Source organism: Prunus avium, chromosome 5 (genome assembly GCF_965620075.1).
Source record: "Prunus avium chromosome 5, drPruAviu1.hap1.1, whole genome shotgun sequence".
NCBI lineage: Eukaryota > Viridiplantae > Streptophyta > Magnoliopsida > Rosales > Rosaceae > Prunus > Prunus avium.
The window spans coordinates 21,829,887-21,839,892 of NC_142288.1; the positions used below are offsets into that span (position 1 = coordinate 21,829,887).

General features: G+C 37.9%; 1 protein-coding gene across 1 annotated transcript; it reads left to right on the top strand.

Annotated features, from left to right (window-relative positions):
- The first annotated feature begins 504 nt into the window (after positions 1-504).
- Positions 505-7,580, top strand: LOC110760926 (bromo-adjacent homology (BAH) domain-containing protein). The gene is made up of 8 exons (XM_021963278.2): positions 505-988; positions 2,124-2,186; positions 2,693-3,439; positions 3,587-3,721; positions 3,870-3,953; positions 5,598-5,657; positions 5,753-5,839; positions 6,896-7,580. Exons 1-8 carry the CDS (start codon positions 632-634, stop codon positions 7,184-7,186), a joined length of 1,824 nt encoding a protein of 607 aa, XP_021818970.1. The 5' UTR covers positions 505-631; the 3' UTR covers positions 7,187-7,580.
- Positions 7,581-10,006: the final 2,426 nt, after the last annotated feature.

The window sequence follows — 10,006 nt, forward strand, 5'->3', positions numbered from 1 at the left end:
TTCTTAAAAAACGCGTACAAGTAAGTGCGGTTTGGGTTTTAAAGAAGCAGAAACTTCTCTCAAATGCTGAGGCAGAGCTGTTATTAACTGTTGACATTCACGTCAAACGGTTGTTGGAATTTCCCCTCAGCAGTCACCGCGGGTAATCACTGCCCACTAACTCATCATCACCGCCACGTATTCACCAGCGTTCTCCAATCCTATACAGTTAAGCACATATCATATAAAACCTACCCCTCTGGGAAGCTTGTACCTTCCGGACAATACGTTGTCCTTACTCCCGCAACACGTAGCAGCAAAGGGTAATTTCGGCCTCTCCGTACACCTTTGAAGCAAGAAATGGTCTGCTCCATTTTCTACACTTGCTTCCAGACCAAACGGACCCGCCTGCAGTCATCCACCTAAAACAAAATACACGTAGCCGCTAACAGTGGCAAATCCGAAATTCCAGTAAACTACAGGTCCATTTTCAAAATCCCCAAGTGCATTTATAAACAGCGGAGCGACACACGTCATCATTCTGAGAGCTCCCTAGTCTGAGACAGAGCAGAGACCGAGACAGAGAGAGAGAGAGAGACGACGGGCCCTTGACACCGATCACACCACCCAAACCGCACCGTTTCACCTAAGAATGGGGAACAGAAGGTTCGCGCAGGTCTCGACCAGCGACGACGAAGACGACGTCGCACCACAAAACCAGCAGTTGGAGGAGGAGAACGGGTCGTCGAAGAAGAGGAAGCAGATGAAGCTTCGAGAGGGAGAAGAAGAGGAGTCAGAAGAGGAAGAGAAGCACAAGAGGAAGAAGAGGAAGGGAAAGAAAGGGAAAAATGTTAAGGACGAATCGGCGTCGGAGAGCGAAGACAACGAGGAAGAGCCACAGCTAGAGGACGCGAAGCCGATTGGCGAGGTCGTTAGGCTTTCAGGGAAGGGGAGGGGTCGCAGGCAACACTACGAGGCGTTTGAGTACGACGGCAACCGATACGACCTGGTAAGTTTGCGTTTTGGGCTCGGGTTTTGGGAGTTTGTGTTTATTGGTTGGCTTTTAGGGCTTTGATTTATCGATCTCATGGTGGCTTATTGAACGCATTGTTTGATTAATTGGGATAAATTGAAGAACTGTTAGCAATAGTGAATTTTGGTTATTTTTGTTTCTTGAGACTTTCAGTTTGGGTTTTGATTGTTGAGTTTGTAGGGTTTGGCGGATGCGTTTGGTGGAAAAACGAATGGTTTTGATTCATTGCTTCACAGATACATAAATATTTACTCTCCATTGTTTGGAAAGTGTTGTTTAAGTTGGCATTATGGTAGTATTTACTTTCGGAACTTCTTTGTTCATTTATAGGGAAATTCAAGAAACTAGAATGTGATTTTTCAGTTTCTTCTATGTTTCCTCGTGAAATTTATTGTCTATGTTTCCGAAGATGGAATGGTTAAGTTGCGTGCAGACAAACTTGTTCTGATTGCCTTCTTGGGACTAGGGAGGCAATTGAATTTTCCAGTCATTTTTTCCCCTCCCTGAGAAATGTTTTTTTCCGTGGTGTGTAGTTAAGTTTGCCTTTTAGATATGTATAGGAACAATAGTATACTTTAGATTTTGAAGCAAAGAGGTCCTCAGCTGATATGTTACATAGACATGGGTTGAGTGTCAGATGTGGGTATATGTCTAAGCTTCAGGTTCACCTGTTTTCCTTAGATTTTTCTATTTGGAGTGGCCGTACCATTTTCAGGGTCTTGTATCATTGACATGATTAAGTTGGGGTAAAGATTGAAGTTAAGTGTCTATGTAGATAATTTGCATTGCTTATGTCTTGCTGTTGATATAATGTATGCATTTCTTACATACGGAAGATTCTCATCAAGTGTTACATTTTTCCTGTGCAATTGCTGCACATTTGTATGCTCTGAAAATGTTTTACAAATGTTGTTGTTTCTTAAATTTCTCTATTGCTGCTTGTTTTTACGTACTGTCTTCCTATTTTTCTTCTTGATATTGTGGTAATTAGGTGTTTTGTCCATATATCATTTTGAAAAGGTTTAGGTTGAAAAATTTTCATTTTCTGGGAACGGTATCACTTTATTTGTTTCATTAATGTTTTGGTGCTGATCCTGTAATCATTTTGTAGGAGGATGCGGTTCTTCTAATTCCCGAGGATAGTAAACAAAAGCCTTATGTGGCAATTATTAAGGTACTTGCTTTATGAAATTATTGTACGACTTTCCCTCCATGGATATTAATTGTGTTTTTTTAGACACATGCACATACGTTATTGATGTAAGTGGTAAACAGTATCGAGGTAAAAAAAGGGCGAGTCCATATATTTACATACCCACGCAAGTTGTTTAGTTGCTTCTGTGTCATTTCAGTCTCTGGGTGAAGGAAGATTTTGTGTCATGTATTGTTCATCACTTCTTTCTCTGTGATTACTTTGTCCTCACATTTTCCTATTTAAATAAAAACCTTTTGCTCGATTATCTGTCTGGAAAGTCTTGGTATGTTGGTTTGTCTTAAATACATGTATTCTTGCCCTTTTTGTGGGCTGCTAGCCAATTTCCTAATGTAATCCAAACATGTTTTTGTGATGTTATGGGCTGCATGTTTGTTTTCTGATTATTTTCATTTACTTTCTTTCTCCTTTACATTTACAACGACTTTATCTTTAATTTGTGACTGCTGGAACTGGTAATTAACTAGGATATAAGTAAGACCAGAGACGGGAGCATGATGGTGTTAGGACAGTGGTTTTATCGACCTGAAGAGGCAGAGAAAAAAGCTGGTGGAAACTGGCAGTCACGTGACACAAGGGAGTTGTTCTATAGTTTCCATCGTGATGAGGTTCCAGCAGAATCTGTAATGCATAGATGTGTGGTGCATTTTGTTCCTTTAAATAAGCAGCTACCAAGTCGTAAACAGCATCCTGGCTTCATTGTGCAAAAGGTGTATGACACCCAAGGGAAAAAACTTTGGAAGCTGACAGATAGGGATTATGAAGAAGATAAGCAGCATGAGATTGACTTACTAGTTCAGAAAACTATTGGAAGATTGGGAGATCTTCCTGATATAGAGACTGCAGATACCACCTTTAATCAGGATGAGCAGTTCAAGACTAAAAGAAGTTTGATAAAAAAGAACATATCACCCCTTGATGTTTCTAGGGTGGAAGAAGCAACAACTAAGCTTGGTCAAAATCAAAAAGCTGAAACACCTGGAAGCAGGACTAATTCCTCAGAATATCATTCCATTTTAGTCAAGTTCACAGCACTAACTGGAGACACACATCGTGATAGATGGTTGGAGAAACTTCTTGAAAATATTAGGCATGCATGCAATTCTGCTGACATCACGAATGGAGATGAAAAGAGGAAATCTGGTTCTGATGATATTGCCCATGCAAGTGACTGTAAGTCCCCAGAAGTTGGAAATGGATCTCATAATCTCAAGGTATGCAGTACATTCTTTTTCCCACTCAAGGTATATATATATATGTATATCTTTTTGGTTTTCGGACGAATGGGGTGCATTGAAAATCAGGAGTGGATGAGCGAGGAGATGTTATACCTCACATGTTAACTTTACTGTCTTAAACAGAGTGGCAAGTCTTTTCACTGGCCAGATGATGCTGTTCGTGCAGTTACTTCTCTGGAGAAGGCCTCTCATGAGTCTCTCTCCTCAGATTCCACGAAGTATAACCAAAAGTTGCGGCAACTGTGGTTCAATATCCAGGTCAGAAGGTTCTGTGTGCTTATATGCTCGTTTGGTTTGTTTGAGGGCAAGATTTTTTTTATACTCTTTGCTGCTGAAGTCTACATTGAAGATTTTAATGTCTTCAAATGTCTTATTTTGTGCTTATATTTCTTCGATTTTTTTGCAGAGAAATTCATTCCTAGCCCGCCGGCTGCTAAATCAAGAGTTGGAACCTTTAACAATAGTGAACATGTCACCTGATGAGTTAAAGGTATGGCTTTATCATGCTTTGGTATATAGGTGTTCGGTTTTGAGATGATTCTCAAGGAAGATAAATTCTAATTTGATTTTGATCAGACTCAGTTTCCTTTAGCCGGATTTGTCACAATGGCCATTTTGGTAACATCTGTGCTGACTATGTCGTCCTTCTAGTCTTACTTAGTGATAGCTAAGACAGGGGGGATGGAAAGTGTTTATGCTGACTGGTCTCAAGTAGGCATTTTATTGGGTGATGGGAGCCTTCATGTATTGTTACTACATGTCTCTTATGAATTTTGTGACATAACAGTTATTTTATTCCTCACACCTCTGTTTGTTACCCCGTGTCTAATTAAACCATCAGAAGCATTACTTCGGCTATTGTATTGGTCGTATTTTATTGGGTGATGGGAGCGTTGATTTATTGTTACCACATGTCTCTTATGAATTTTGTGACATAACAGTTATTCTATTCCTCACACCTCTGTTTGTTACCCTGTGTCTAATTAAACCATCAGAAGCATTACTTCGGCTATTGTATTGGTTGTATTTTATGTAAGCCCCTGGTTTGATTATTTGGGTTGGCCATGATGAACCTTTTTTTTTCTTCTTCTTTTCTGTTTCCAATCCGAATTGTTTTTTGTTCTTTTCTAGCTCCTTACAAAATATGACCATGAGTACCTTTTTCCTTAAAAGATTGAAGAGTTCAAGGTACTTTTTTTTTGTAGCTCTACCAGCATGATTTTCAAAATTCATTTCTATTTGTTTCTAGAACTTTTGTGAGTTTATCTTCCTTTCCATCTCCTTCCTTTTTTTGTATGGAGGAGGTCCAGTAGTCACACATGTCGTATATCTCTAGGTGTTGTCTTTCTTCGGTTAGTCCATGTAAAGTTTCTAAGAGAATAATTTGGCAAGTGTGTTCAACTGGTGGAGGTATGTTGATATATCTGTCTATAAAATCAAGGAACTTCAATTCCTTGTGTGGGAGCGGAAGCTAGAATTCTGATTTAAAAATTTGTTCATAACATCCAAACAGGTCTAGTTTTGTCATGGGTGCCTCAGTATTAATGGATAAGGGACAATTGCCTGAGATGGTTTGTTCATGGGCAACAAAGGCCTACTTATTAGACTGATAGATTTAATGATTATGAAAATTCCAATTATATTATGACCTCAATAGCAAGGATGGCACAGAGATCCATGTAAACCATTTCATTTCTGTTGAATTAAGGCATAGTTGAGTTGATTTGTTCTTTTTATTTTGCATCTTTTTAATAACGATCATAAGATATACTGAAGAGTTAACTCCTTGGATGTTTATGCGTGAAGTTATTCTGGTTTTAGTTGGATTGCTGGAGTAGTTGAAGAGAACGAATACATTTATTTTTAGCCTTATGTCAAGTTTACTTTGATCAAATTCTTTTGGTATTTATGCTTTCACTCATTTTATATGAATGTTTCCACTTGTGCAAGAATAGAATAAATGGTAGTGTGCTTCCCTCCACCCTGGGTTGAATATGGTCTCTTGGCATGACACGCTTTGAGACTCAATGGCCAACATTTAGTGTATGCAAAAGTATTTGTGATTTGTTTTATATCACTGCTCTTGCTTCAAGGTTTTCATTTGTCATTAAATTGGCCCTTTAACAAACTTCAGGAGGGTTTAACGGCTGAGGAGAGAGCAAAGAAGGAGCCTGATGACTGGGAGCGTATGCAGGTCTTTCTATTTGTACCTGAAGTTGATTTTGGTTACCTTGCACTCTGCAGTGCATAGATTTTGCGCACATTATTGACTTCTTGCCTATGAAACAGATGACGGATGCTCGTTGCTCAAGATGCTCTGAGTTCAAAGTGGGAGTTAGGGACATCATTCAAGCAGGACATGGTGCTCGTTATCAGGTTGGTGCATTTATAAATTCTGGATGAGTGCATGAATCATGGAAAATTCTGCTTCTTCAATAGGTCAAATTTTTTATTTAAAATAATTTTTATTCATCACTCTTTATAGGGCCTAATATATAATATGATACAAAATGATGAGGCTAGTGGCAATTACTTTTGCCTCTACATTTTGCTTTTTAAATTGGGATAATACACTGGTGGAAGCAACGCTTCATAATGGCTAATGTTTGCGGAATAAGTCTGTCCAGCACTCCTGCTCCGATCAAAACACCCAAAATAAAAAAAAACAAGAAAGGAAGATGAAATGTTTCTGATGTCATACCAGTTCGGGATTAGGGCTGAAGTAATCTGAAAGTCATGCCCACTGTCTGTAAGGCAAGCATCAACTATGGTGGGGGATTGTAGCTTCCCCCTTTGGAATTCCAACCCACTTTTCCTCTTTAAATTGTAATATTTGGATGTTACATGTGGATCAAAGCCGATGATCCCCCTAGTTGCACCAATGCGATCCTTACATTAGTTGTTCTGTTTGGTTTCTACTTTTGCCTCATATTGCCCGTGGTCATAGCGTCCGCTTTTGGAGGTTGCTATTCAAAGTTTGAGATTTCCTGTGAATTCTAACACCTCTTGAGTCCCCCAAGTCTTGTTATTTTAGCCGTACTCTCTGACTAAAATGGGTGGTAATGACCAGCTCATATGTGTGAGTTTAAGTAAGCAGATGCTTATAGTGGATTATGACAATATTTTTATGCTTATATGTAGAGATAATGCAAAAGAATTTTGTTTCTGCTGCATGAAATGTTATAGCTGATTATCATTCATGTTGGACGATGTTAATATTTGAACCAAGACAGGTAATATGATGAATGGAAAATGCCCTAATGATGATTTCATTAAGAAATTGTCATTGAGGACTTGTAAATTAGATATTTGATTATTTGTTTTTATTAAGATATGCAGTGTGTTTCAAGGGTAATTTAGATTGTGACAAAGCTTTAGCATTTGTTTCATTGTTGCAACTGGCATTTTTACTCACTACATTTTTGCTTTCAGCTGGAGTGTATTGCCTGTGGCCATTCGTGGTATGCCGCTCGGGATGCGGTTTCGATGCTCACAATTGATGCACCCAGTTCTAACAAGAACGTGGGTACAGCTCCATTAGCCACTGCCAAATTTGAAGATGTTGAGAAGAAGCTGGTGAGTCCTCGTGAATCTGACAAGGCAGCAGCCAAGGACACTTTGAAAAAAACAACAGAAGCATTTATGCCGGTCTTGGATGCACAAAGATCATTTAGTAAGTCTAGAAAGGAAGAAAATTCAGAATCAACAAAGAAAGCTGAGTAGAAATGTTGGCCGGCCTTCATATTTTTGTGTTTAGAAAGGTAGGTTTATCAATTTGCTAGGAAATTATGCCTAGTAGTAGACTTGTACAGAACTTAGTATACCCATGCATATGCCAATCCATGGTTTCTTTCCCCGACTCGATGACAGCTTTAACCAACTTAAATATGTTTCTTCATATAGGATATACCCCCTCCATCCCGAGGGTTTAGCGTAGATAGTTTTAACATGCTCAAGAGCTCAAATTCTGTATCTGCTGTAGACGCTCCAAATTAGAATAGACCGACCGGATGTCAGAATATAGATGAGAATTGATGTAACTAAGTTCCAGACAAATAATGGAGATGGCCTTCTACCTGTTTTCTTTGTTCTGTTAATGAATTTTGTTACTTTCGAAGTTGCTTGTTTTTGGTTTCTTACAATGGGATATTCAAACTACTCTAATTGATGAGGAGGGTATCCAAACTCTGGTCACTGTCCAGGCTGGCTGGCCTAACTGAGATACGCATGTCTCTGTGTATTTAGTTGTGTAACTTATGATGTGCCCATGTCTATTGATTGGTTTTAAGACAGACATGCCTTGGCTGTGGGTCTTTGCCTATTTCTGATACCATTTGCATTAAATATACGCAGTTGGTATTTGGTAAACTTGTTAAAGATGAGAGGTGAAAAGTGAAGAGAATATTAAGAATAATACTAATTATAGTTAGTATCTGACAGAGGTGGGTGGAGCTCAATGCAACTTGGATTGGATTATTGGTAGCTACTTATTATTAGTAGTAGAGCCTAACCTTAATGAAAGTTACCAATAGTAGTAGGTTTAGTTGTTGAAATTGTAATGAAGTACTTCAAAGGCTTTCTTTCACCTCTCATGACCTGGGATTGTGAGATTTATTTCTTACTTTTTACTTTTTCCTCATGAGAGTTACCACTTTATCACAATCATCCATTGGCTAAAGGCTGACCAAGGAAATACAATTTTTTAGAGGTTTTTGTTTTTAGAACGAAATTATTTACTTCAGTATAAAATAATTCCTCTCGTGGATGCTTTCTTATTGATATGGGTATTCAAAGGTGGTGTTGAAGGAATTGACTAGCTCTTAGTCCAGTGATACTTATTTTCAGGAGAAGTTCGAATCGGTAGTTATACTTCTGAATTGTGAGGTTAAAATGATTTTTTAAAATTTATAAATGTAATCTTTGGAAATTTGAATTTTTATTAAATCATGTAGGGTTTTAGGATAAATATGTCCTAATCGGTTAAGATTATTATTTACCAACTAACATTTGATTTAGTGATATATATATATTTTTTTTTGTCTGAACCATGAGGTGGTTCTGGATGGGCCCCAACTATGGGTGGCACCTTTAAGCCTTAACCACAACCCAGACTAATCCCCACTCACACCGGGTCGGCCCGTAAGGGGTAAAGTGTTGGCCAAAGTGGTGACTCCGTACAAGAGCAGAGATCGAACCCCTGACCTCTCTTAAGGAATGAGAGTGCCGAACCACTCACACCAACCACCTTGGTTGTGATATTTCTTTTTCAATATTTGAGGAAGTCTCAAATTTAATCATTTATAGTAAAAGGAAAAAAAAAATGAAATCAAAAGTATTAGCAATACAAAATATGTAATATTTGCTTCAACCAAGGAAAGTTCTCAAGAAAAAGAACAAAATCAAGAAAATCTCGTAATCACCTTCATTTGGGCATTCTGAAATCAAGGCTTTTGTTTTGGTCACATAAATTTCCTTCGGATTTACTATTTACAATTTCACTGCCACCTTAGGTATAGTAATTAATTACCAAGCACCAATTTAAAATTAAAAGAGAAAAACAAGAAAAAAGAAAAAGAAAATTAGGGTTACGTGACGTGAGTCCAAGATTCCGTGGGTGTGATGTGACCGACCGACTGCTTCAGCTTTGTCTCCTCCTGCCTAATCCAATCACATGAACACACTTGTACCATTTTCTCCTTCAGTCATGCTTTTCCATTCCAACAGTACAAATGTACGAAGCTGCCCATCCCTACCATTTTCATTTCATCAAAACTCAATAAAGAAAGAAACCAGGAATTTTTCTTTATTTTAATATTTTTATTTATACAAATTCACCCTATGTAAGTTAAGTAAACAAAATCCATCTACGTATTTATTAGTGTTAATCTTGAAATAAAATCTGTGTCCCATTCTCGTATTGTCTGTCGTTATTAATTAATTTCTTATCTTTAACCTAATTGACAATATATCAACAGCTAATCTTTTTAGTGTTGACTTTTATGGTTATTCCCTCCTTTTTCCAATCCCCTCATTTCTCTCATTTTCCTCATGTAAAATCATTTCAACACAATCTCACCCTTAATATTGATGGCAAATAAGTTATATAAATGGAAAACGAGTCACGCAATAGAGGGCATTCTTGTCATCGACCAGGCCTCTAATATTTTGAGAGTTATGAGGAGTTTAGAGTAACATTACTAGGGCCAGATCTGAATTTCACTACATTAATTTAATGATTTGATAATTAATTATTGGGAACCATCAGATTAATTGTGGGATTCCAGTCCTTGATATTTGCAATTTCCTAAACCATAAGATAATAATTTGTGACAGAGCTAAAGGACACCAACCTTATCAAAATGCCAAAAACACCCTCAAATAAAACCATACCAATGGTCCACAAAATGGCACTGTCGTCTTTTGATAACATGGGTGCCCTCTTCAAGGCTGCCACATCACTGGTCTAAGTGTACATACAATTATTTAAAAAAAGAAAAAAGAAAAACAGCATATGATGACTTGAAGGGCATGGCTTTTAGTAGA

Excerpts from the sequence above, each read along its gene's own strand:
- LOC110760926 (XM_021963278.2), top strand. The coding sequence starts at position 632 with ATGGGGAACAGAAGGTTCGCGCAGGTCTCGACCAGCGACGACGAAGAC. Across the intron at positions 989-2,123 it reads ACGGCAACCGATACGACCTG|GAGGATGCGGTTCTTCTAAT; the intron begins GTAAGTTTGCGT and ends ATCATTTTGTAG. Across the intron at positions 5,658-5,752 it reads ATGACTGGGAGCGTATGCAG|ATGACGGATGCTCGTTGCTC; the intron begins GTCTTTCTATTT and ends CCTATGAAACAG.